Raw genomic sequence first — 23,099 nt, 5'->3', positions numbered from 1 at the left:
TGTGAAAGAGCTAAAAGTATCACCACTGTTACCCTTAGGGTGCTGTAGCAAGCTTTTTAGGCTCATGATTAACCTGTTTATTAGAGCAGCGGTCCCCGACCTTTTTTGCGCCACGGACCGGTTTATGTCTGACAATATTTTCATGGACTGGCCTTTAAGGTGTTGCAGATAAATACAACAAAATAAAACCAGTACCAGTACCAAAAAAAAAGATTTATTCATAACACACGGGAAAAGACCCAGGGAAACCGAGTTAACTATAAAAAATAACAATAAAAACCGATAAAAGCCCTGAAGACCATAAATTTCACACCCGAGCCTCAACTCTTGCGGCCCGGTACCAAACGGCTCACGGCACCGGACTGTGGCTCGGGGGCTGGGGACCGCTGTATTAGAGTGAATGTGCAACCAGCCCCATGAGTTTTCTCTCAGCGTGACTTGGGTACATATTAGCTTGTGAGGCAGGAACAGGTCTTTTGCTGCCATGATGCCAGGTCTCTCTTGGAAATGAGTTTTGAATCTCAGTGAGATTTTTACCTGGATAAATAAAGGATTCATTAATAAAAAATTAAAAAATAAGCTATATCGAATGTCCAGTCCAACAATGAAATGGGTAGTATTCACTCCCAGATGTCTTTGATAGGCCATCCTGGCAAACTTGAACAGGTAAACCTCAGGCTTACGTCCCACAGAATGGTTTCACAGTAATTTTCTTTCACTACTACAATTTGAGCTAAAATTCTCAACAGTACACACACCAGTAGATCAGGTTGAAGAGGATATATGAGCCTGGGAAAATCATACGAGAATATGTGTCAATGGTGTGGGTGTTCTGAATGATCCGGAAGCCACGGATGCCCTTCTTCTTGGTGCCAGTGGACTCGTTGTCCAAAGACAGATGCACTACCATCTGTTCCTGTTTATCTGATATGTCCTCGGCAACCATCGAGGCTCTTGTGTATCCCGCCAGACTGTTGGCATCTTCCTCACTGTATGTCCCATCAAGCATCATGGTCTTGGTATGGGGCATGCCACATGTGCAAGGGAGTGTCTGGGACTAGGTGAAATAGACAAAAGGAATCATAATTAAAAAGGTTTGATCACTGTTTGAGATGTGTGAGTTTTGAAAAAGGTGCCTGTACCTGTTCCTTAACCTTTTCTCTGAGTTTGCGGTCTTTCCCATCCCTCAAAGTTGTCAGGTAGTTTACGGCAGCGTATTCTAGCACAGACAGGAAGACGAAGACAAAACTGACCCAGAGGTAAATGTCCACAGCTTTGATGTAGGAGACCCTGGGCATGGAAGCATTCACTCCAGTAATGATGGTGGACATGGTGAGCACCGTAGTTATACCTGAAGAGCATACAAGGTCTTGTTAGCGCAGCAGTCAATGAACTACAACAGAAGGTCATTTTAATGGCCAAAAAGAGCTAACTGATTTCCATTTTCACATTTTCACATCTGATGTCCTTAGGAAACATTCAGTTTTAGCAGGCAACAGTTACAATGATGCAGATCCTCTTACCTAATGAGACTCTGGCAGGGACAGCCCTGCGGTCAATCCAGAAGGACACCCAGGACAGCATCACCATTAGGGTAGCAGGGAAGTAGGTCTGCAGTAGAAAAAAGAAGATGTGACGCCGCAGCGTGAAGTTGATGTACAGACGGTTGTACCAACCTGGAGATAGAATAAGTGAGGAATAAGTAAAACACAATATACTTTTCGCTTTATGTGTTAGAGGTAAAACAGAAAAAACAAGGTAAAATGACAGAACATGAGGAAATTAACAATCAATTAACAATTAAAAGCTCTTGAAAGCTATTTGATCTTTCCTTAGGTTGGAATGGAAGAAATTGCTTCTTCTCATGTGCTTTATAAACATAACAAGTTGAAAAGAGGAGTTTCTGTAATTAATTGATTGATTGCAGTGTTGTGTGGTGGCGTTTACAGAAAGGCAAGCAGAGATGATTATTAGCAACTTTATCACAGTCCATCTTCTCTGCATCATACATGTTAGGCATGGTGGTTATTTAGAAGTAGAATGGAACTCAGAGCCTTCAGTTTTCAGGCTCCTCTTCTATGGAACCAGCTTCCAGTTTGGATTCAGGAGACAGACACTATCTCTACTTTTAAGAAAGAACTAGTGGCAGCAGATGGCCCCGCCCCTCCCTGAGCCTGGTTCTGCTGGAGGTTTCTTCCTGTTAAAAGGGAGCTTTTCCTTCCCACTGTCACCAAAGTGCTTGCTCATAGGGGGTCATATGATTGTTGGGTTTTTCTCTATATGTATTATTGAAGGGTCTACCTTACAATGCAAAGCGCCTTGAGGCGACTGTTATTGTGATTTGGTGCTGTATAAATGAAATTGAATTGAATTGAATGAAGGTGGTTAGCAACTGCAAACTTATCTGTTCTGCTGCTAAATCACTGAATCTTATTTACTTGCTAATGCTAGCTGAGTTTCCATAACACATTGAAATTGATCTAAGAGCAGCAAAAGTCTTAAGTTCCTTGAGGCAACTGTTGTTGGGATTTTGGACTATAGAAATAAAACTTAATTGAACTAAAAGCTGAGCCTCGCGTGCTCCTCTCTCAAGGACCAGAGATTTATCCACAATGCACATGTGCAAACCACCAGAATAAAGCTGCTGGCCTCTCAGCCTAGCCAGCTCCAGTCATTGTTACTGGGAGATGGACATGCCCTAAGAGACACACACTTTGCTACGAGATGAAATATGCACAGCTTCCAGCTGCAATATCTGACTGTGGCCACAAGATGGCAGTAATGTAAGGGCCAGATGTACATATCAATTGATAGACTAGGACTTTTTGACAGAACTGTCTGAGATGAAAATTGCTCTACTTTGGTAAGTTTTAACATATAAATTTCTATTTTTAGGTTTGACAAGGCAAATGCACTTGTACTAATGTACTGATGGATAGCCACTCTAATCTGTTTGCCACATGGGCACACAGCCTACCTGTGGGAACCAGAAATCTACTTATTACTTACCTATGTATTTTACTCAGAGACATCCGAATTAATTTATAACTTTGTTATGTTTGCATTGTGTTGCACTGTTTATTTATCTTTCTGTTGATATTCTGGCTCTTCATTAAATGAAACTACCATAAAAATAAGATATTTTTTAATTTCTTTGTAAGTCTTCAAACTGACAAATTCAGCAAGGAATCAAAGAGTTTTTTCCCTCCACTCTAGGAACATGTTTTGGGATTTTTTTTTTTTAACTTGCCCCACTGAGGTTCAGCTCAGTCAGCAGGATGACTTCTGACTGTAATAGCTGGATCTGGCTGAGCCATCAGCAGACATCAGAGGAAATATGTAAACCTCTCCCAACTTAGTTTGGCTTAGTTTACTGATTAAACATGAAATTAACTCTAGAATCTCTCCCAGATAATCATAATGTTGATGCTAAAACAGGACTTTCATATATGGTAGTTTACAACAACTTCAGATTATTTCCCCTAAATCTTTGGTTTTTGTGGAGCAGTTGTAATAGTGACCAATCTAATATTACACAAAATATGTATGTGTAAGTGAAATCTGGGTTTGTTTTCCTTCTCAACCTGTGCTGCTGTAGAAAGCCAGCCTGGAGGTAGTGTGAAACTTCTGAATCAGGAACTGAGACAGAGAAATCCTGTCATCTGTGCTCAGGGACTCATCGCCACTTTTCCAATAAAGCATCAGGTCCTCATCTGTGTAAGCATCTGCAGGACAGAAAGTAGGAATGGAAACAGCAGTCATCTGAATGAACATAGCTGGACCTGGATAAGCAAACAGAGCAAATTCATAAATTCAATAAAAGCTTGTATTCTGCTGATGGCTGAGTTTCAAATAAGAACTAAACTAATACTAATACTAATAATCAATTCATAATTTAGTAACCAAAGCCCCTTTTTGTTGTAGGTTTGCTCATTTACACAAAAATAAACAGTCTCTAATTTTTATGGTGTCTTTTTAATGAAGAAAGACAGAATATCAACCAAAAAGCTGGCAAGACCAAAGAGCTGTCAAAGGATATGAAGAACAAGGCTGTAGCTCTGCATGATGTTATAGAGGGCTACAAGACCATCAGCAAGAAACTCGGTGCGAAGGTGACACTTGTTGATGCAATTATTTGAAAATGGAAGAGTGGAGCTCAATGCAAGATTTTACTTTATGGGGTGAAGACGATTATGACAAAGGTGGTGGATCGGCCTAAAACTACACGGGAGGAGTCTGTTAACGATCTGAAGGCAGTTGGGATCACAGTCAGCAAGAATACCATTAGTATAATACACTACACTGTAATGGACTGAAATTTTACAGCACCTAAAAGGTCCCCCCGCTCAAGAAGGCATCTGTGTAGACCCACCTTAATTTGGCCATGAACATCTAAACGATTCAGAGAAGGCGGGGGAGAAAGCGCTGTGGTCAGATAAAACCAAAATCGAGTTCTTTGGTATCAACCGTGTTTGCAAAGAGAAATGCTGGGAATGACCCAAAGTCTCCTCCCCACAGTTAAACACAGATGTGGAAACATCATGTTGCGTGACTTTTTTCTGCTAAGGTAGATGACGACTTCACTGCATCGACACCGCAAATCTTGGATGACACCGTCCTTCTAGCATGACAGTCACCTAAACCACACCACAAGGCAACAAAGGAGTGGCTAAAGAAGAAGCAAATTAACATCATGGAGGTGCCTAGCCAGTCTCCACTTTTGGTTTGGATTTTTGGTTGACATTCTCAAACTGTTAATTTCTTTGTGAGTGAACTTAGAGATTTAGCAGATAAAATTATTATCTCCCCCACTGCATAGCAGCACAAGAAGGAGTCTCATGGTCTAAGAATACTTACAACTCTCCAGCTCCAGTGTACATGTCTGTGAGTCCAGAGGGAAACGACTAAAATCCATGTTGCAAGCTGCAGTAACTGTTACTCTGTGGAATTAAAGCAGAATATAAACCTTAGTAACTCTAGACAGGGGGCCCTTTCTTGCAAGGCATTTGTTTCCTGTCTTCACCTCAGACTGTATAGAACATGACCATCTGGGAAGACCCTTAACATGATGTTGTCAGTAGTGGTGTCGTGGATGAAGGACCTCTTGGAATGGACAAAGAACACATCAGGTACCCATATTTTCTTCACCAGGCGACCATCAAAGGTCATGCTTTTGTTTGTAGCGCTTGGGAATGCCAGCCTTTCATCTTTCCAGTAGTGCCTCAGGTACAGAGTCATGGTGAAGTCCTGAGATAATGGGAGAAAGAAGACAGCATCGGAATGAAAGGGTCTTGCTATCCCTAATTTATTTAATTTTTCCTGGGATTACATCACTGCAGCCAGTGGCTGCTGGATTATTGAAGTTGTTTACAGATAAATGTACAGTAAGCCAAAATGCTGAACATATGTTAACCAAGTACAGTCCACAGGCTTCATTTGGTCCTAGAATACCCTCGTTTTTTTCCTCCTTCATCCTCTACGTTGCTCTGCAGGCAGGAATGGTTACGCCCGTGCATGCCCCCCTCCACACCACAGATAATCTTTTGTCCTGTTCTCATAGTATTACAATTATATAACAACGGATTTATAATGACTAATGACTGTAGCAACATGTACTCTTGGCACCAAGTGAACAAGTACCTTTGATGTTGCATAAGACCAGTTTAAGGGCATGTCTGAGACTTTCACATGATTAATAACTTATGTCTACTAATCAGAGATGATTCCACCTTTAAAGATCTAAAGTATGTATTCTTGCATATTTCAAGTTCATGGTTTTAATAACCCATATACTGGTATACTGGGTCATGTAAAATTTTGCTTCATGGTTTTTTTTTATATATCTCAGTCAAAAGCAAAACTGCTTTGTAAGAATAAATTGAATTTTCTGTCTTTTATTTATTAAAAATTGGATTTAACAGAAACAAAATAGCACATTTTTTCATGTCACTGAATACTGTGCTGAGGGTTTTTGTTGCTACAGTCTGGTATAATTTAGTGTCTAATGCTACCTAATAACAGTGAGTGTTAGACAGCAACTGCTGGAGTATTACAGAGCATGTTTTCTGTCTTTATGGCTGTCATTAAAGCACACTGAATGGCTTGCATTAAGCAATGAAAAGTAAACTCTGGCCAGAAATATACAGTATATTATGTTGTCTAACAGTGGGTTCAGTGATATACATGAAACACGACAGACAGTGACTACATCCATCCATTCATGTTCTTCCACTCATCCAGGCTGGGTTGCAAGGACACCCAGACCTCCCTCTCCCCAGTCACCTCCTCCCGCTCATCTCCCGCTCACAGAGGCATTCCCAGGCTAGCTGAGAAATTGAATTCCTTCAGCATGTCCTGGGTCTGTCCCGTGCCCTTATTCTAGTAGGACATGCCCAAAACACCTCACCCAGGTAGTACCCAGGTATGATCACAGCTGAGGGATCAGAGTGCAGACTGACTGGTAAATCTTTGTTATTATGCTCTTTATCACAGCGGACCAATGCAGCATCTGCATCACAGTAGCCATAGTCCCAATCCATCTGTTATTCTCCCACTTCCTTCTTCCCTGACTCATGAATAAGACTCTGAGATACTTAAACTCCACTTGGGGCAGTAACTTGTCCCTGGCCCAGAGACTAAAATGACTCTGTTTGTTAAAATTGTGAGGTGACACACAAGCGCGGTCAGTTTTAGTTCAAAATGACATGCCAAGAGCCGCATTATTTAGCATAAGGTCACAAACAATGAAATTTACCACCAGGACAAGTTTTACTGCTGCTGGTATTGTTTTGGTTGGAGGTCATCTCTAAGTTAAATGAGAAAATTTAAAATCAGGAAGTTTGGTAATCCATTTTCTTTTATAACATCTTCATCTGACATTCCAAATAAATTGGAGAGATGTCTAACTCTTCTAAGCATGCACTCTTAAACCTTTGCAATGCCTCTTCCACACAGCAGTAACTGCTGCAATATCAAGCTCAAAAATTAAGACGTGCCTTTTTAGCATTGAAAACTGGCACAATTAGCAGTTGAGTAACTAATTTACAGAAATGCTTGTGCAATATGGTCAGTTTAAAAAAAATCCAGTTTCCATTTCTTACACACAGTTGTCCATGTTCTCTTTGCAAATACCAACAATACTTTCTGCACAGCAGTTTAAAGTCACACACCTCCAAAGATACAGCTGAAATTAATCCTGACAAACAGTTTTTGCCTTGTGTACTTCAGACTGTTTTCAGTGTGTAGGACAGATTTGGGCTGGTTGGCACGTTGTTTATTACTGCCACACTAGAAGGCACTGTGAAACTTTGTTGATATCACATATTTAACCATTACGAGCTGTCCATTTTACAGCGATCATTTTGTAAATCAAAAATAGACCGAGTTGAGGAGGTATTCAGAGTAATTTCACGTGTTGTTGTGTGTGTTTTTGGTTTTTGTTATTAAGAGCTTTGGCAGTATTAGACACTTAATAATAAGGTAAAGCCATGGTTAGGATCAGTTTGGTGCTATATAAATAATATTGAATTGAACTACAGAACACTGACCTGTTACTACCAAAAAACATCTACCGAGAAGAAGTGAATTAAACTATTTCATATGTGCAAGTTGGCACATAAACAATTGTCAGTTTGTCGGCACTAATCAAGAAAAACTACTGGAAAGCTCCATCATTAAGGCCTCTGATATTTAATATGACTTTGCACCAACAAAAAGTCCATAAGTGTGTATACAACATTGCAGTGGCACAGAAAGTCACAATCTCAAAGCCCTGGGCCCTATTTCAGGAAGCCGGTTTAGAAAACTCAGAGTGAAAAACGATACTCAGGGTTGAGTAACCCCGAACTGTCCAACTCGGAATATTCGGTTTCAGAAAGGCTGATAACAATTAGTTCAATCAACGCGGAGTTGCTTTAACCCCAAGTTAAGCGCGCGCACGAGGATACATAAAGCCCTGATAAGCGGAGCACAGATTAAGCGAGTCACCATGGAGACGGAGGGAAAGAAGGCGCGGTCAATGTATTTTACAGCGCTTGAGGCCGAAATTCTGATGGCAGCATATGCTGATAACATGCAAATTTTGCAGAAAAAAAGTAACACAGCCTCAGCTGCAAAAGAAAGGGAGCATGCATGGCAAAACATAGCCGACAGAGTCAATGCGTGAGTGTTAATTTAAACATTGATCTAGGGATTTCCACCCATTTAACACGTTATTTTATTATATTTTATTTTGTGATGTGATTTGAGCGCAGGTGCAACCCAACAGGCCCCCAACGTTCCTGGCAGTAAGTAAAAATGAAATATAAAAATATAGTCCAAACAGGTAAGGTGTAATTGTATTATGAGCCATAGTGCTTGGTCTGTTTGTCCTATGTAAATCAATTGCAGTTAGAGGCTACATTAATTTCCCCTCTGTAAGCACTTATTGAAATTATCTGAGCACATTACAAGTACATATTTGCTTACTCTGTATGCTCAAATGTGACCCATTATGGCCAATAGAAAAAAAGCGGAGGCCCGAAAAACAGGTGGGGGTCCTCCACCACCACCACTCACAGAGCCTGGCCACTTGGCTTCCACATTTGTGATAATGTTGGCAGCATCACATATGATCTTCACAGTGCAGAGAACACAAATTAGCATCCATTACTATAATGAAATAATTTGTTAGTCTGAAATGCTACAGGGAGCTATGTATCTGTACATTAATGCTGTGGAAAGACTTCCTGTTCACATAGTCTCCTTCATTTACTGAAGGAGCAATGATTGGAATGTGAGTGCCATCTATACAGCCAATCACGCCTGGGAACCGTGAGAATAAATGTAAAATTTAAGTAGTAGTTCAAGTATCACCACATCATACATTAAGTTTCGTTCATCCTGCTACCTGCAATTTTGTGGAATCCCTCTTTGATAAATCTTGTGGGTCTATGACCGGGGAACACCACAGACGAGTACAGGAGACGTTTCAGTGCAACTGTAACATTCCTGACTGCCCGACAGACGGTAGCCTTGGAAACGTGCTCAGCGTCACCAATATTATACAGAAAGCTCCCGTTTGCAAAAAACCGAAGTGCAATACAAATAATATGTACAGAACTGAGAGGATGTCCGCGATGTGTCACATGCGTAATATATGGCCTGAGGATGTTATTCAAATAAATTATAGATTGTGCTGAAAAACGGTAACGTTCACACAGGAAATCATCAGGAAATGATAAAATGTCCGAACGCGCTCTAATCACTCTCTCCCGGCGGAGAGCTCTGCGGAGAATTTGGGCTTCAACATCTACTGGCTCTTCAAGGAAGGGGCACGCCATGTCTGACACTTCCTACAGTCAGGTTTCCGACAAAGAGGCGGAGAACGTCAGGGTTAGTTGAAGTAAACCTGCTACGGGGCAGGTTAGCTTCACGGAGTGTGTCGTCATAGTAACTCACTCAGAATTAATCTAAACTCGCTTTGTGAAACCGAAAACCCAGAGTTTTCGTTAACTCAGCGTATACTTACTCAGAGTTTGCACTAAACCGGCTTCCTGAAATAGGGCCCTGGAGTAAAACCAGTCAAGCCGAGGCAGACTGGTTTAGTCGCTTCCTCAAACACTGCCCTACTCTTGCCATTTGATCACCACAGACCACAAGCTTGGCACGCACTACAAGTTTCAACAGGGAGAATTCTGGCATGTTCTTTGACAACCAGGAGCAGATCATGTTGAAATACAGATTTGAATTGAATAACTTGTGGAACGAAGCAGAAGGTGGGGAGGGGGGGAGGGGGCATCATATCCTTTATTCCCTCCAGATTGCTCACGTAAACTCAATCCCATGGACGGGTCAAAATATGGATCTTTTACAAAGTATGTCAACTCTGCCCGTGATGCCTGGATGCTGCCAAATGTTATTCTAAGGATTGTGGCCATTTCCTTCCCAATAGCTGCACCCCCTACCAACATCCAGTATCGTTCAGGGTAAGTGGCATCTACCCAATAAATAGAGATATCTTCAGGAATTTGAGTTTGCCCAAAGTTTGTCTTCCAACCTTATCTGGGTTACAGGAGTGCCTGGCTCCTCTCACCTCCACTGAACAGAACAGCTTGGTTTGTGTTGAGCCTTATATCAGTAGCTGGCCCAAGGAAGAATGGCTTTGATGTGTCAATGTGTGTGCCAAAGCTGGGCTCTCAGATGATATCAGAAAAAAAAAAAAAATCACAATTTTTACTGATATCTCATTGATAACTCTGGGGACAACCAACCCCAAAGCAAGGTTGGTTGTCACAAAGTGTTAGTGTCACCTAATTAATTTTTATTACAATTAATTACAAAAATTTAAAACATACCCATTTTGAGCCAGTACCTTAAGCCTAATGAAGGAGTAGTTATTGAAGGATGTTTTACTGATCAGCAGTTTATGTAAGAGTAAAAATGCCACCCCTGTTCTACCTACACGTAGCATATTTTAGCCATGGTCTCTCATAAATTAGACTTGGACAATGCTATATTTATTAAGCACTGGCAGATAAAATCTACCCCAATTCCAAGGCTTGACACACAAGTCATGTTAAGCTTGGGTGCTCACAGATAATGACCCTCTGTTTAAAGTCCACATTGTAACACGTTAAGTTGGTGAGACGGGACAGTTTGTGTGTTTGTGTTAAATTTGTGTTATGTTGTGTGATTAGTTTCATTTTTAGGCACTAAGAACTGCTTAGCAAGATTATGGCATGGTTGAAAATTTGCCCCCGGCTGCACATGATACTTATGCTGTGTGTCTAATTGAGGTACCAAGTGGACTGTTGGGATTATTGCCATAACCTGTTGTGTTTCACACTTCCTTCATTGCAGTAATGAAACCACTTTTTTATATAGCTCCAGACATCTGGACATTACTACAGCAGTCTCCTACCAGCTCTGGAAATTTTGATGTCCAAGTCACTGGCACTGTTTTGTGTTTGTGCCACAAATTTAGATGACGAGATGCTGGGTGCACTACAAGAACCAGCAGTTTCCATAATCACTATTCCAGTATTCTAAATGAATGGGGTCACATGTCTGATAACACAGTCAGTTTTGCATGTCTCTTAAACTTCAGTGTCAATTAAACATTCAGCCTTACAGGTACTTTATCCAAATACTTGTTAAGCTACATTTTGTGTAATGCAAATTTACATTTAATGCATTTAAAATACTTACCATGTCTACCTCTGATATGCTGTCCAAACTCTCCACCTGAACGTCCACCCCAACAGGGACAGCTGGACCTTCAAATATAAACAAACAAATCTGAAGTGGTGCCAAAAGTACATACATTCTGTACTTAAGCAGATACTAGTGTTAAAAATACTCCAGTAAAAAGTTGAAGTACTAATTCAACTTCTTTACTCAAGTATGAAAAACTATCAGCTCTGAAATGTACTCAGAGTAAGAAAGTAAAGTAGCTCAGAGTAAGAAAGTAAAGTAGCTCCTTGAAGAACATTTTTACCACCTATTTTTATGCAAAACTAACTGAATCCTTTGCTATATTAATGCCATGATAAAATAACATTAGTATATAAGAATACCAACTTTATTTCAGTCTAAATTTTAATTCTAATACAGTTCCTCAGCTTGAATCAGTTAAGTGGAACAAAATAAAAACATAGCTCTGTTTTCTGTTGCCTGCGTTGTAGTGGCTGATTTTGCCTATAAACAGGAAAATGAGCAGGGAAGAGGTTAAAGCAGATTTGTTAAAATCAGTTCAATAAGAACATGTAATTAAAAGAATGAATTGATTTATTGATGAACAGAAGTTAGACAGATGTATTTAGTGGTTAGACTCCGATGGCTCGTCTTGGCAGAACGGAACCCCAGCTGTGAAAGGGACAGGGATGTTCAGTGCTCTTTGAGGATTTACACAACTGAACTGAACAAGATACAGTATGAGCAGATGTTTCATGAGGTGTCCTGGCTGATTTCCATCCTCTACACGGACAGTACACTGTTTATGCTTTATATTATACACTCTACAGCTGGTAAGGTTGAATAACAGAACAGCAGAACAGCATGAGAGAGGTGTGGAGTGGCATGAAGACTGTGGTGGGGCATAGCCTGCGGTGTCATGCAGGGAAGGTGGACATACCTGCACGGCATCCGCAATCACTTAAATATGGTACTGGGCCCTGCAGTACTGTTGTTGTTGTCAGTGTGTGTGGCTGGCAGCGAAAGAGAGCTGCAGCCAACTGTGTGTATACAGCAACCAGCAAATAAATGATGCTGCAAAGCATGAAGGTGCACCCGAGTCTGCTGTGGGTTTGTTACAAAGACAATCACTGGATTCAAGCCATCCAACAGCAGGGGAGCTGGGGGTGGTGAGGACAGAGCCAACGAGTAGAATGTGCTTTTCAACAGATTCAACACTGCAGTGAATGCTCAGCCCCCTACTGACTTGCCTGTAGCCACACCACTGTCTCTCCCTCCCTCTCAACACTGCATCGTTGCCTCCTTTTTGAGTCCTGACACCCCTCCCCCACCTATCACACTAACGACCAGGTTCAGAGGCAAATGAGGAGACTCCACTCAGGCAAGTTTGCTGACCAGACGGGGTGAGTCCTCATGTTCTCAAGGCTTTGTCGAGTCTTTCATAAACTGTTCATGTTGAGTATGAGTCTGCAGAGGGTCCCAGTGCTGTGGAAGATGTCATGCCTTGTCCCTGTACCAAAGACGCCACGTTCCAGTGGTCCCAGGATTACAGGCCTGTGGCACTGACCTCCCACATCATGAAGACCTTGGAAAGACTCATCCTTGACCAGCGACCTATAGTCAGACCACATCAGGATCCCCTTCACTTCAGAGGAGCTGAGGACACCATCATCTACCTACTCAGTCGTGTCTACACCCATCTGGACCAGCCAGCGAGCACTGTGAGGGTCATGTTTTTCGACTTTTCCAGTGCATTCAATGCCATCAGACTAATCCTTCTGGGTGATAAGCTGACAGCGATGTAGGTGGATGTGTCTCTTGTGTCCTGGATTGTTGATTATCTAACAGGAAAACCACAATGTGTGCATCTTCAACACTGTGTTTCTGACAAGGTTATCAGCAACACAAGGGCACCACAAGGGACCATCCTCTCCCCCTTCCTCTTCACCCACTACACCACAGACTTCAGCCACTGCACAGAGACCTGCCATCTTCAGAAGTTTTCTGAAGATAGCACGAGCAGAATCATCTGCAGCTCAATGTGACAATGACCAAAGACTTGACTGCAGACTTTAGGAGGACCAGGAAACCCGTGACCCCTGTTTTAATCCAGGGGATCGATGTAGACATTGTGGAGGACTATAAATACTAGATAGATAAGTACACATAGATAATGAACTGGACTGGGTTAAAAACACCACTGCACTCTACAGGAAGGGCCAGAGTCGTCTCTGAGGACTTTGAACATCTTTTGGACAGTGCTCAGGATTTTCTATCAGTCTGTTGTGGCCGCTGCCATCCTCTATGCTGTTGCATGCTGGAGCAGCAGGTTGAGGGTTGCAGATGCCAACAGACTCAATAAACTGACGACAAGGCCAGTAATGTTGTGGGGACGGAGCTGGACTCGGAGACGCAGATGTTGTCCAAGACAAGGACAATGTTGGACAATACCTCCGACTCACTCCATGATGTGCTGGCCAGTCACAGGAGCATGTTCAGTGGGAGACTTAGATTACCCATAATGCACCACTTAACATCACAGGAAATCATTCCTGCATGTGAATATCTCTGTACAACTCCTCCATCTAATGCACAGTACACAGTGCAATAGTTACACACTCTTTTGCATATGTTCTACAGTAAAATAACAAATAACAACGTTTTACAGTTTAGAGTAAATGTCTGTTATATATTTAATCTCTGTAATATTCTGGATATTTATAATTGAGCTATTTGTGTATATATTAGCGCTATTTCTTATATTTCTTACTGTAATATATTGTATTATTTCATTAGTTCAGTCTGTTACTGTTGTTATCTTGGAGCAACAGTAACCCACATAATTTCCTTAGGAATTATCAAAGTATTCTGATTCTGAATTTACTGAATGAATCTCAACATCATCAGTTTAACTTCAACTTAATCACTGCTAGCCTTTATGTACCTAACTGACCATGAGCACCACAACTGCTGTGCACCAGTCCGACACACTATTCTTTACTTTGAATCTGTCACAGTACAGCAAACTAACCTGTTTATTGTGCAGTAACCTGCGAAGTATTTTCATGCAACCTTTCAATAGCACAGTCTACCTTCTCAACATGAAAAAATGCAATGACCCATTTGAAATTACCTGCCACTTTATGTTCACTCTTCTTCTATAGGACTAGCTGGTACTGCAACTGCAGTTTATGGAAACATGCAGTTGTTCTGGTATTGTGCCAAAAAATAAAATAAAATAATAACAATGATAATAAATGAATAAATAAACACTGGCCCACTTTAACCTCTGACTATGGCACATCCCTTTCACCCTTGGTGATTAATACATGAACGGGACTGTCTTCTGTGTTACTGTTTAGGCTCAAATCACCGTGATTTTTAAAGTTAAAATAACACATTAAACCAAAGGTAACAAGTCTGTTTTGAAAATGTAAGGAGTAGAAATTACAGATACTTCTTAAAAAATTAAGGGAGTAAAAGTAAAAATTACAGTACAGTTCAAATACTTCATTACCTCCCACCTCTGTAAATAGTATATTACAACACTGGAAATAAGACAATGAGAATAAGTAGAACCTAAAGTACTTTCATTATTGTCTTTAGTCTTTATTGCCCAAGGATAGAAACTGTGCAGGCGCATATCTGTGCACAGAGGAATAAGCACACTTAAAAAGCTATTTACAAATTAATAATAGTGAAGACATCTATTAAAATCACATTGCTTTTGAAACTTTATCCAAAAAGTTAGAACCCTGTGCATACTGTAAATAAAAAGAGGTACAGATGATTTTCTAATATTCTCTATATTCAACTGAAATAATAAAATGGAAAAAGTAACCAGATTGTCACTGACATCTGAAATCCTGCAAACAAATTTTAAATTTGTTGTTAACATATTTCAAAGATGCTAAGACAATGATTACAAGCCCAGGAAACATGCTACCTTATTAAGTTCACCTTGACCTTAATAAGTAAGTAATTAATAGTAATAGTTCATCATAATTCAAAAGACTGAACAAGGCCTATACAAAAAGTTTAACCAGTAAATAATAGTATTTCTCATTGCCAAACTGCAAAAAAACTAGATTTCATCATCTATAGTACAAATTCTTAGAGAATCAAGAAAAATCTGTGCATAAAGGTCAAGCTGAAATAATTGGCTAGCAGGTAGCACTGCTGTCATGGTCCAGGGTCGCTGATCCAGTGTTTTAAGTTTTTGTTGTAGACTCATTCTTCTTTCTTTTGGATTTAAAAGATGACTTATGGTCAAATTTTGTAATATTTAGTTTTGAGTATAATATTTTGTAGTGCATCTGAGTTCTGTTTTAAGATTTTGGTTTCTTATTTTATTATGTTATATATCTGTCGTGTCCAGTCTGTCCCAGCTTCGTCTTTTTGTTTTGTCGTCACTGTCTCCTGTGACATGTCAGTCTTGTCTCCTTTTTTATTTACCTTTCTTGTTCCCCCATAATGTCCCTGTATCTTTCTGTCTTGTCTCCATGGTCCCTGTTAAACTGTGTCCAGTTTCTATGTCATAGTCTTGGTTGCAGTGTTAGTTTTATTTTGACAGTCCCTCATCTTGTGTGCATTATATTTGGTTTTGCTTCCCCTTGTTTAATTAGTCAGATTCAATTCAGCTGTGTTTGCAGGTGTTGGCACTCTGACATAATCACCTCTTGTTTATTTAAAGCCTCGGTTTGCTTCTGTTATTTGTCACGTCCACCCTCAAGCTGTGTCTCTCGCTGTGTGCCTCCAGTTAGGTGCCTCTCGTCAGATTATTTGTTCCTGCTTTATGTTATGTTTACTTTGAAGTTCTCAGCAGTAAAGCTCCTTTTGAATTTTAAATCTTGCTTTGTGAATCCTGCATTTGGGCCCTACTCTCAACACCACACAGTGGAGCCTTGACAACAGCTTTAAGAAGCGACCTAGATCTATATTGACTCAGAAACTCTTCTATAAACTATTGCTTATGAACACAGTTTGTCACTGCATCCACAAATGCAAGTTTAAACTCCAGCAGGAAAACACAAGATCTCAAAGTTGAACACTGTCCTGAAAATGTCTTCCTTTTGGCCAGACTCTGGTCTGACCTAAACGAAGACATGTTGAAAACGATGGACACCGAATCCTGAGGGGTAAGGTCTATGGTGCACTAATGCACATTTGGTAACTTGCGCATCTGTAAAGGCAACAATAAAACTGAACTATGCACAGGCATTTTTTTCCATGCTTATATCAGTAAGATGATGACAAACTGGACATCCAACAACATGGCCCCATGGCAAAACAGCATGCCTGCCTACAGTTCCCACTGAAATTATTGGGTACATTTTGAAATTTTAAAAAAAAGAAGCCAGTGAGGGCCCCAAAGTGTTGAGCAGCTGAAATTCCACAACAGACAAGAACTTTTGGCTTTCATAACTATAGCATATTGTCTCATGAATGGGTAAGTGTCTAACTGTTTGTTTCTGATGACACAAACTAAGTGTGCTAAGATCTTCTTTGATTTCAATAGAAATGTGACATCAGATGTGATGCAGTCACTCTTATGATCTGCAAACTTGCTTTCAGTGCATTCCTTACACAATCCTAGAATAACAGGCTGGAGTATCCCGTTAAAGCCAGTAGTAATAACTGGTAATTTCACATGAAAGGTTGAGTTAGGCAGAACACAGCATTCTCATGTTTGTTCCTCTGTGTTGTTTAGCTGATGAGATGATTATATTTAAGGCCAGTCTGGGATTTAGAGGGATATGGAAGAGTATCCTAGCAGGCTCATAACAGATAGAAACAAATTCACACAGCAGTCTGTCGTTTCTGTATGAAAGTCACATTGGCTGCTGTGGTGTTGTTAATCTCTGCAGCAGTGAGAGAGTCAGCCTTACATAACTGGTTGCACAGCAAAGCTGCTACCTGGAAGAAGGGATAGTAACTCGTGCCCAGCTCCAGCTGTCAGTGTTCTCCCCTCTCTTACTCACATCATATGTCACATGTCACGTTCTGGACTCACTATAACTCCTCCTGAAGACACGCCCCTTCAGCTGACATAACACTAGATGCCTGCAGAGAAAAAGCCTCAGCTAGCAGTGCTTTTGGAGCAGGATTGCCTAATTTCTGGCTACAGTCAAAGTCCATTTTGAGCCAAACAGAGTGACAAGGAAATAGCGGTGGTCTATCCAGAGGACGAATACAAGTTTTCATGTTCAATAAATTACTGAGAATGTAAAGCAGGTATCCGTTCTTCTTCCAAACATTTATAGACTGATGAGATAGTTGCATGAAGTGTCCTATGTGTGGATTTGCCCACAAATCAAAAGTGCATCATCACTATGGATCCATCATGCTACATTCGTGCTGTGGAAATGTGTTTGATTTCTTATTTTTTGGTATATTTGTCACAAATACATGTTTGAGATCACAAAACAGTATGTACAAAATGTGCCACAGTGTTGGCGTGATAGGTTTTCACCCAGGGGAACCAGGGTTTGCATTTCCTGTTAGTTTAACTTTTGTTTAAAATTTTAAAAATACATAAACATATATACGTTTTCAGTTACTGTTGCTGTTAGATTGGAGTCATACAACTGTGTAATCTTTTTTGTAAAGATAAGGAAAGTCTAGTCAACTAGCAGACTAACATTTGCTCATTCTAGAGTAAAATTATTAAACAGATTTTATTAGTAGTAGTAACGCATATGCTTTTACAAGTTTGTTTCTTGGGATGAGCCTTTCGTTTTCATTTCTCCATTATCATCAGTAAATTTCAGCTCATGTCATAGGGAAAAATACTTTTGCTGTATGGCCTATGGAGCTCTAAGGACCTTGGAAAGAAAAGCGACTGGACTTCTTTAAGTTTCTTGAAGACATTTCACCTCGTATCCAAAAAGCTTCTTCAGATTTAAGGGCAATTGTTGGAGAGTCCAAGGTATTTAAGCCCTAGTGGGGGTGTCCCACTATTATTGACCCACTGCTAATCCTGTGCCTCAGCACATGTGGGGCTGCTATTTATCTAGTTCTTTTGTGTGCTAAATTGACCAAACCCAAACCAAAAAACCAAACCCCTCCATCAATCTTTCCTTTGTTTCTATCTATTCAAATGGTGCAGTGCGGATTTTAAGGAGTGTCTCCCTACATACATAATGTGATTGATTCTGAAGCATGAGTTCATTTTTAAATACTAATCAACTGCTTTTTATTTTTTCACATATCTAAGATTGCAGCTGTAATTTTTCCTAGTCAGCCTTAGTTTTGAGAGCTTGAATTATTATCTTGTCCGTTCACCAGAATAGAGAGAGAAAACACTTTGTCCATTCCATGCTGAACTCTGTGTGGATTAACAACTGTAAATCCACTGTTGGTTGACTGTGCTTAGATTAGACAACTAGGCCTGTGCATTAAGCAGTGATTTTACTCTGCTGCGAACATAGACACAGACAGCTGGAGGAATAATCATTCCTGTTATACTTCTTTGAAGTCTTTGCAACACATGCATATTAAGTGCATTGCATTGCCTGTGGAACATAAAGTCCCCGCTGATGGGGCCGCACATTCCTAAAGAAATTGTCGTGCACGTAGATGTCCACTCCAAACCTCATGCTCCATGTCTAATGATGACATTTATGCAAACCTTTGCAGTTCACAGACAATGAAAATGTAACACACAGTAAAACCAGAAAGAAATCCCACTGCAGAGTTCCTCAGAGTGACATTGGTGACATAAAAACCAGACCGTCTCAATACTACAAATAGAACCAATCCATACAAGTGTATCTGCCCTGTTTTGTAGACAGTCATGAAGGTGGAGCTACATAAATACATTGCAGATTGATGTCATATGAAATATTCCAAATATTTCACCAAACTGTCTGCTACTGTTCATCTATTAAATGTGTCTCACCACAGTCCAATGGGAGCAGTGCAGGTGCTTTAATTATAAGCACAGAAACCTTATTAGCTCTCCTTATACACTGCTGACGATAAACCTTGTGTACTGTCACACTCTGATATACATTTTAGAAGCAGTTCAAACACTAAACACTTCTTTCATTAGTTACACTGCAGTCGCTACTTTTAAAGCCAGAAGGGACTGCAACAGCTGGTGCACACTTTGACTTCTTCCTCATTTAAATGACTGCACGAGAGTCTCACAGGAGTCACGTGTTAAAGAGCACAAGTGATCATGGAATGAATCTTTTTTAAACTAAGGGTTACAAGGGTCAGTCAAGAAGGAAAGAGTCAGAGTGGTATCAACATTGACTTTAGGTTGAACAAAATTTGGAGAAATAGACTGGGAGACTATGTTAGTGAAGCGCTGAGCTGACATATCCAGTTGCCTCTGTAGGTTTTCTATATTTCTCAGAAAACACATGTCTTTAAAGAAATCAAGAACACATTACTCTTATCATGATGGAAATTAGCAGCTATTGGAGCTTACCTGCAAATGCGGGCCTCATGGTGAAATCGTGTTCATCAATGCGCAGGAGGTGGCTGGTCTTTACCTTCCGGCTTTTAGTTCCATCCACAACTTTCTTTGATAGAGGACTGATGACAAAAACCAGACAGAGAAAAAAAGGGGAACTAAAAGATAGGATTAAGAAGTAGTGAACGTTTGCTAAAAGCAAAAACTGTCAGGTGCCCATGACTCAAATCATTCTTACTCCTCATATTCGTCAGTAAATGATTCCTTCATATTGATCTTTCAATTTAGCAGTGGTGAACAACATCCACAATCCTCACTCATTGCAAAACACATACCACATTTTCTATGAACCCAACATGATGATGATTAACAGCTGAACATTTGGGCTTAATTAGAAGGAGACTGCTCTGTGACAAAATAAGTCAATAGTTCAGTTGTGTAACCAGCTTATTATTACTTATTACCTTTATGATTTAAAACTAAATGACCTCTGCCTACATGTGTGAGCTGAACCTGTCACCCTGGTTGCCTAGAAACCTCAACTTCCTAATGTGATAATTTGTCTATACTAGGCCAAACCATCAGCTTTCCTAACTCTGACTAAAGAAAGGACAAAGAAAGTAAAGATGAAATCAAGAAGTAGTACCACACGAGACTCTAAAAGTCGTGTGCTGTTTACTAATGCGGACGTTGTCACCCTTAAACTAGAAAGACTGCTGTTGTTTTATTAATGGTCACAATGATAATTCTGTTAGGAACAAACAACCATTACACTATCCAAACAACAATAAATAAAATAAAATAATATCTAATATCTTTTCAAACTTTGCTTTTATGACCCGTAATTAATTTGCAAATATTTTTTCTTGAAATTTACAAATGTAATTGTGATTGAGTGTGATGAATACATTTATAATTATAATTATTATTATGGAAAGATTGTGGTCACAGTTAAAAACAAATGTGAACAATTAATTGCAACATTGGAATGTTGGGCATAAAAGACAAATGTGTTACACACCTGTCCTCCATCCTGGTCTCAGAGCCTGGCCTTACAATAACAACAGTGTCAGGTGTTCCAGCAAGTTCCCTATAAGACATATATTTATATTCAAATGAAAAATATTTAGGAACTTTGTGCATTAATAAAAGTCAACTAAATTAAATCACACAATATATTGCAAAGTTACAAAATATAACACAATAAATCTAATACATATAAATAGCTCAATTAATAAAGACATTTTACTCTTAAATCTTGTGGGAGGTGAGTTGTTGCAAGTTAAAGTCACACAGTTAAATGCAATGCAAAGGTTGATGGATGCACATTTCTGAATTTTGGTGACAAAATAACACACTATACTAAGTTGCTGTCACTTGTGGTATGAATGGATCATGTATGAATGGTGACCCTTATGAGTTGCAACCAACTCTATTTACATATAAAATGAAGGAAGAAAAGCAGTTAGCAAGTGTCCAAATAATTATGATCCACAAACACTGTAAGAGCCCAGTTTGAGGTACAGCAAAAATAAAATTAAAAAACGAGTATTAAAATACCCTGAGAAACTACTGGATGGGCAAAAGGGACACAGGGGAGACACAGGGGAGACACAGGGGAGACACATAGCATGACGGTTTATGACACGACCAGGAACTGAGGGAAACTGGGGGATTAAGTACACATGTGACATAATTAACTGGAGCTGGAACACACAAGAAAACACGAGCTAAATCTGAGAAACAAGACTGAAACTAAGCTGAGCACAAGGCACACAAGACCAGGGACTGGTGGTAAATTAAGACAGGAAGTGCAGAACGTAGACTTGACATGTAAACAGCCAGAGAGAATGCTGATATACAAGAGGGATGCTTGGAAGGAAAAAACACAAAGATGTGATTAAGACAAACTGGACATGAGGGGGAACTAGCTGAGACTAGAAACTAGAAATATCCATAAGTGAACTATGAACAATGGGGCATAATATTAAACATAGGGGGAGACTAAAACATGAGAAGCTGGAAGGAAATCATAACATCATAACTCAGAACTGAATCAAGAACACACAAAAACTGGGGGAAAACAGGAACCATGACACATGTGAAATCAGGAATAATCAGCAACAGATCAACAATGAAAAGGGAGAATTATTACGGAAGAAACTAAAGGAAACGTGAGTCTGTAATCCGACGTTACACGATCAGCATCAGTAACTTGCACATCTTGTTAGCCAAAGAGATTAAATCCAGGATATAGAGTCATGGAGTGCTCCTGTTAGAGAGCTGACAATCAGCGAACGATAGCAGCTAAATAACAGGCAGAATGATCATTCCTAAAATTCTTGCCCCCCACGGACCCGTTCCTGCTCCCTTCACAGAAGTCCTGATAACTAAAATAACATCTGTATAACACGCTGTATCTCCAAGCATGGTTTTCTTTGCTGTAGATGATTTCACGAAGCTCGAGGACAGCGGATTGCTGTTCTGTGGCTGCTTTTTACGCACGGTTTGGTTGCATAAACACACAATTAGTTACCATTCAAAAATGAACCGGACTGCAAATTGGTAAAATGTATTTAGCCACGGGGAATTTACACTTGAATGCTGTGATTCTGTGTGTTCGTAGAAAGAAAGACTAAAGACTTAAATATGCTGTTCAGTGCCACACTAATGTTTTAATATGATGGATGAACCACGAGTGAATTATCTAGACGTGCAAAAAGATTTACGTCACATTGCTGTTTCATTTCATTTGGGGTTTTTGTTGTTGTTGTTGTTGTTGTTGTTGTTTTTCTTTTACTTTAAAATACAACGAAACAGAGAACTTACTTTGCTGGCTTATGAGTCCCGGCCGGTGCCGACCACCGTTTTTTCCTACTTCTGTGTTTCCGGCATTCCCCGATCAGACTCACACACAAAACTAGAAGCAGGACCCTGGTGTAACGCGGCATGATGAGTTAGAAGTCCAGCTGAGAGTCGATTAGCGACGTTTTCCTTCCACGCGCAGCACCCTCCGTGAGCCGTACCATGTTTCTGTCTAAAGCAGGAAGACAATCGAGCTTGAGTCTAGAGACTGTGGTGAAGGAGTGCGCCAGTTGCTTCGCAGAGAGAGACTGATGGTGAAGACTGAAAAGCGCCGTGATTGGTCATCAAACTCCAGAGGTGCTTTTCGTGGATAGGAGCGCGCAGCTTCAGGACCACATGTAGCGTCACATGAAATAATCAAATATATAAACAAGCACATAAACATAATGAACGCCTGACGAGCTGGGAGTGATCGTTGTATTAATATTAAAAAAAAAATAACAATGAAAAACAATATTTGCGAGCTACACTCCTTAGATTAATTCCAGTCAGCTGTATGTATGACTGTCCGGCATTTGCGATATCATTTTCAGTTTACAATAGGAGATATATACATTATAAAATCAGAGGTTTCGCCAAAATCCTCTACTGTCAGTCAGGACATGATTCTCTACAGTAAATTTCTTCCCAGATAATCTGA

General features: G+C 40.1%; 1 protein-coding gene across 1 annotated transcript; it reads right to left on the bottom strand.

The window, feature by feature from the left end:
• Positions 1–534: 534 nt before the first annotated feature.
• Positions 535–22,792, bottom strand: LOC113006943 (gamma-aminobutyric acid receptor subunit rho-2-like). The gene is made up of 10 exons (XM_026143209.1): positions 22,424–22,792; positions 20,616–20,684; positions 19,610–19,716; positions 11,188–11,255; positions 5,024–5,247; positions 4,858–4,940; positions 3,585–3,725; positions 1,524–1,676; positions 1,143–1,351; positions 535–1,057 (listed from the first exon to the last, which is right to left on the bottom strand). The coding sequence occupies exons 1-10, from the start codon at positions 22,543–22,545 to the stop codon at positions 743–745; spliced, it is 1,491 nt and encodes a 496-aa protein (XP_025998994.1). The 5' UTR covers positions 22,546–22,792; the 3' UTR covers positions 535–742.
• Between the last annotated feature and the right edge of the window lie 307 nt (positions 22,793–23,099).

Source organism: Astatotilapia calliptera, chromosome 15 (genome assembly GCF_900246225.1).
Source record: "Astatotilapia calliptera chromosome 15, fAstCal1.2, whole genome shotgun sequence".
Taxonomy (NCBI): domain Eukaryota; kingdom Metazoa; phylum Chordata; class Actinopteri; order Cichliformes; family Cichlidae; genus Astatotilapia; species Astatotilapia calliptera.
This window is presented reverse-complemented; position numbering and strand designations above follow the sequence as displayed.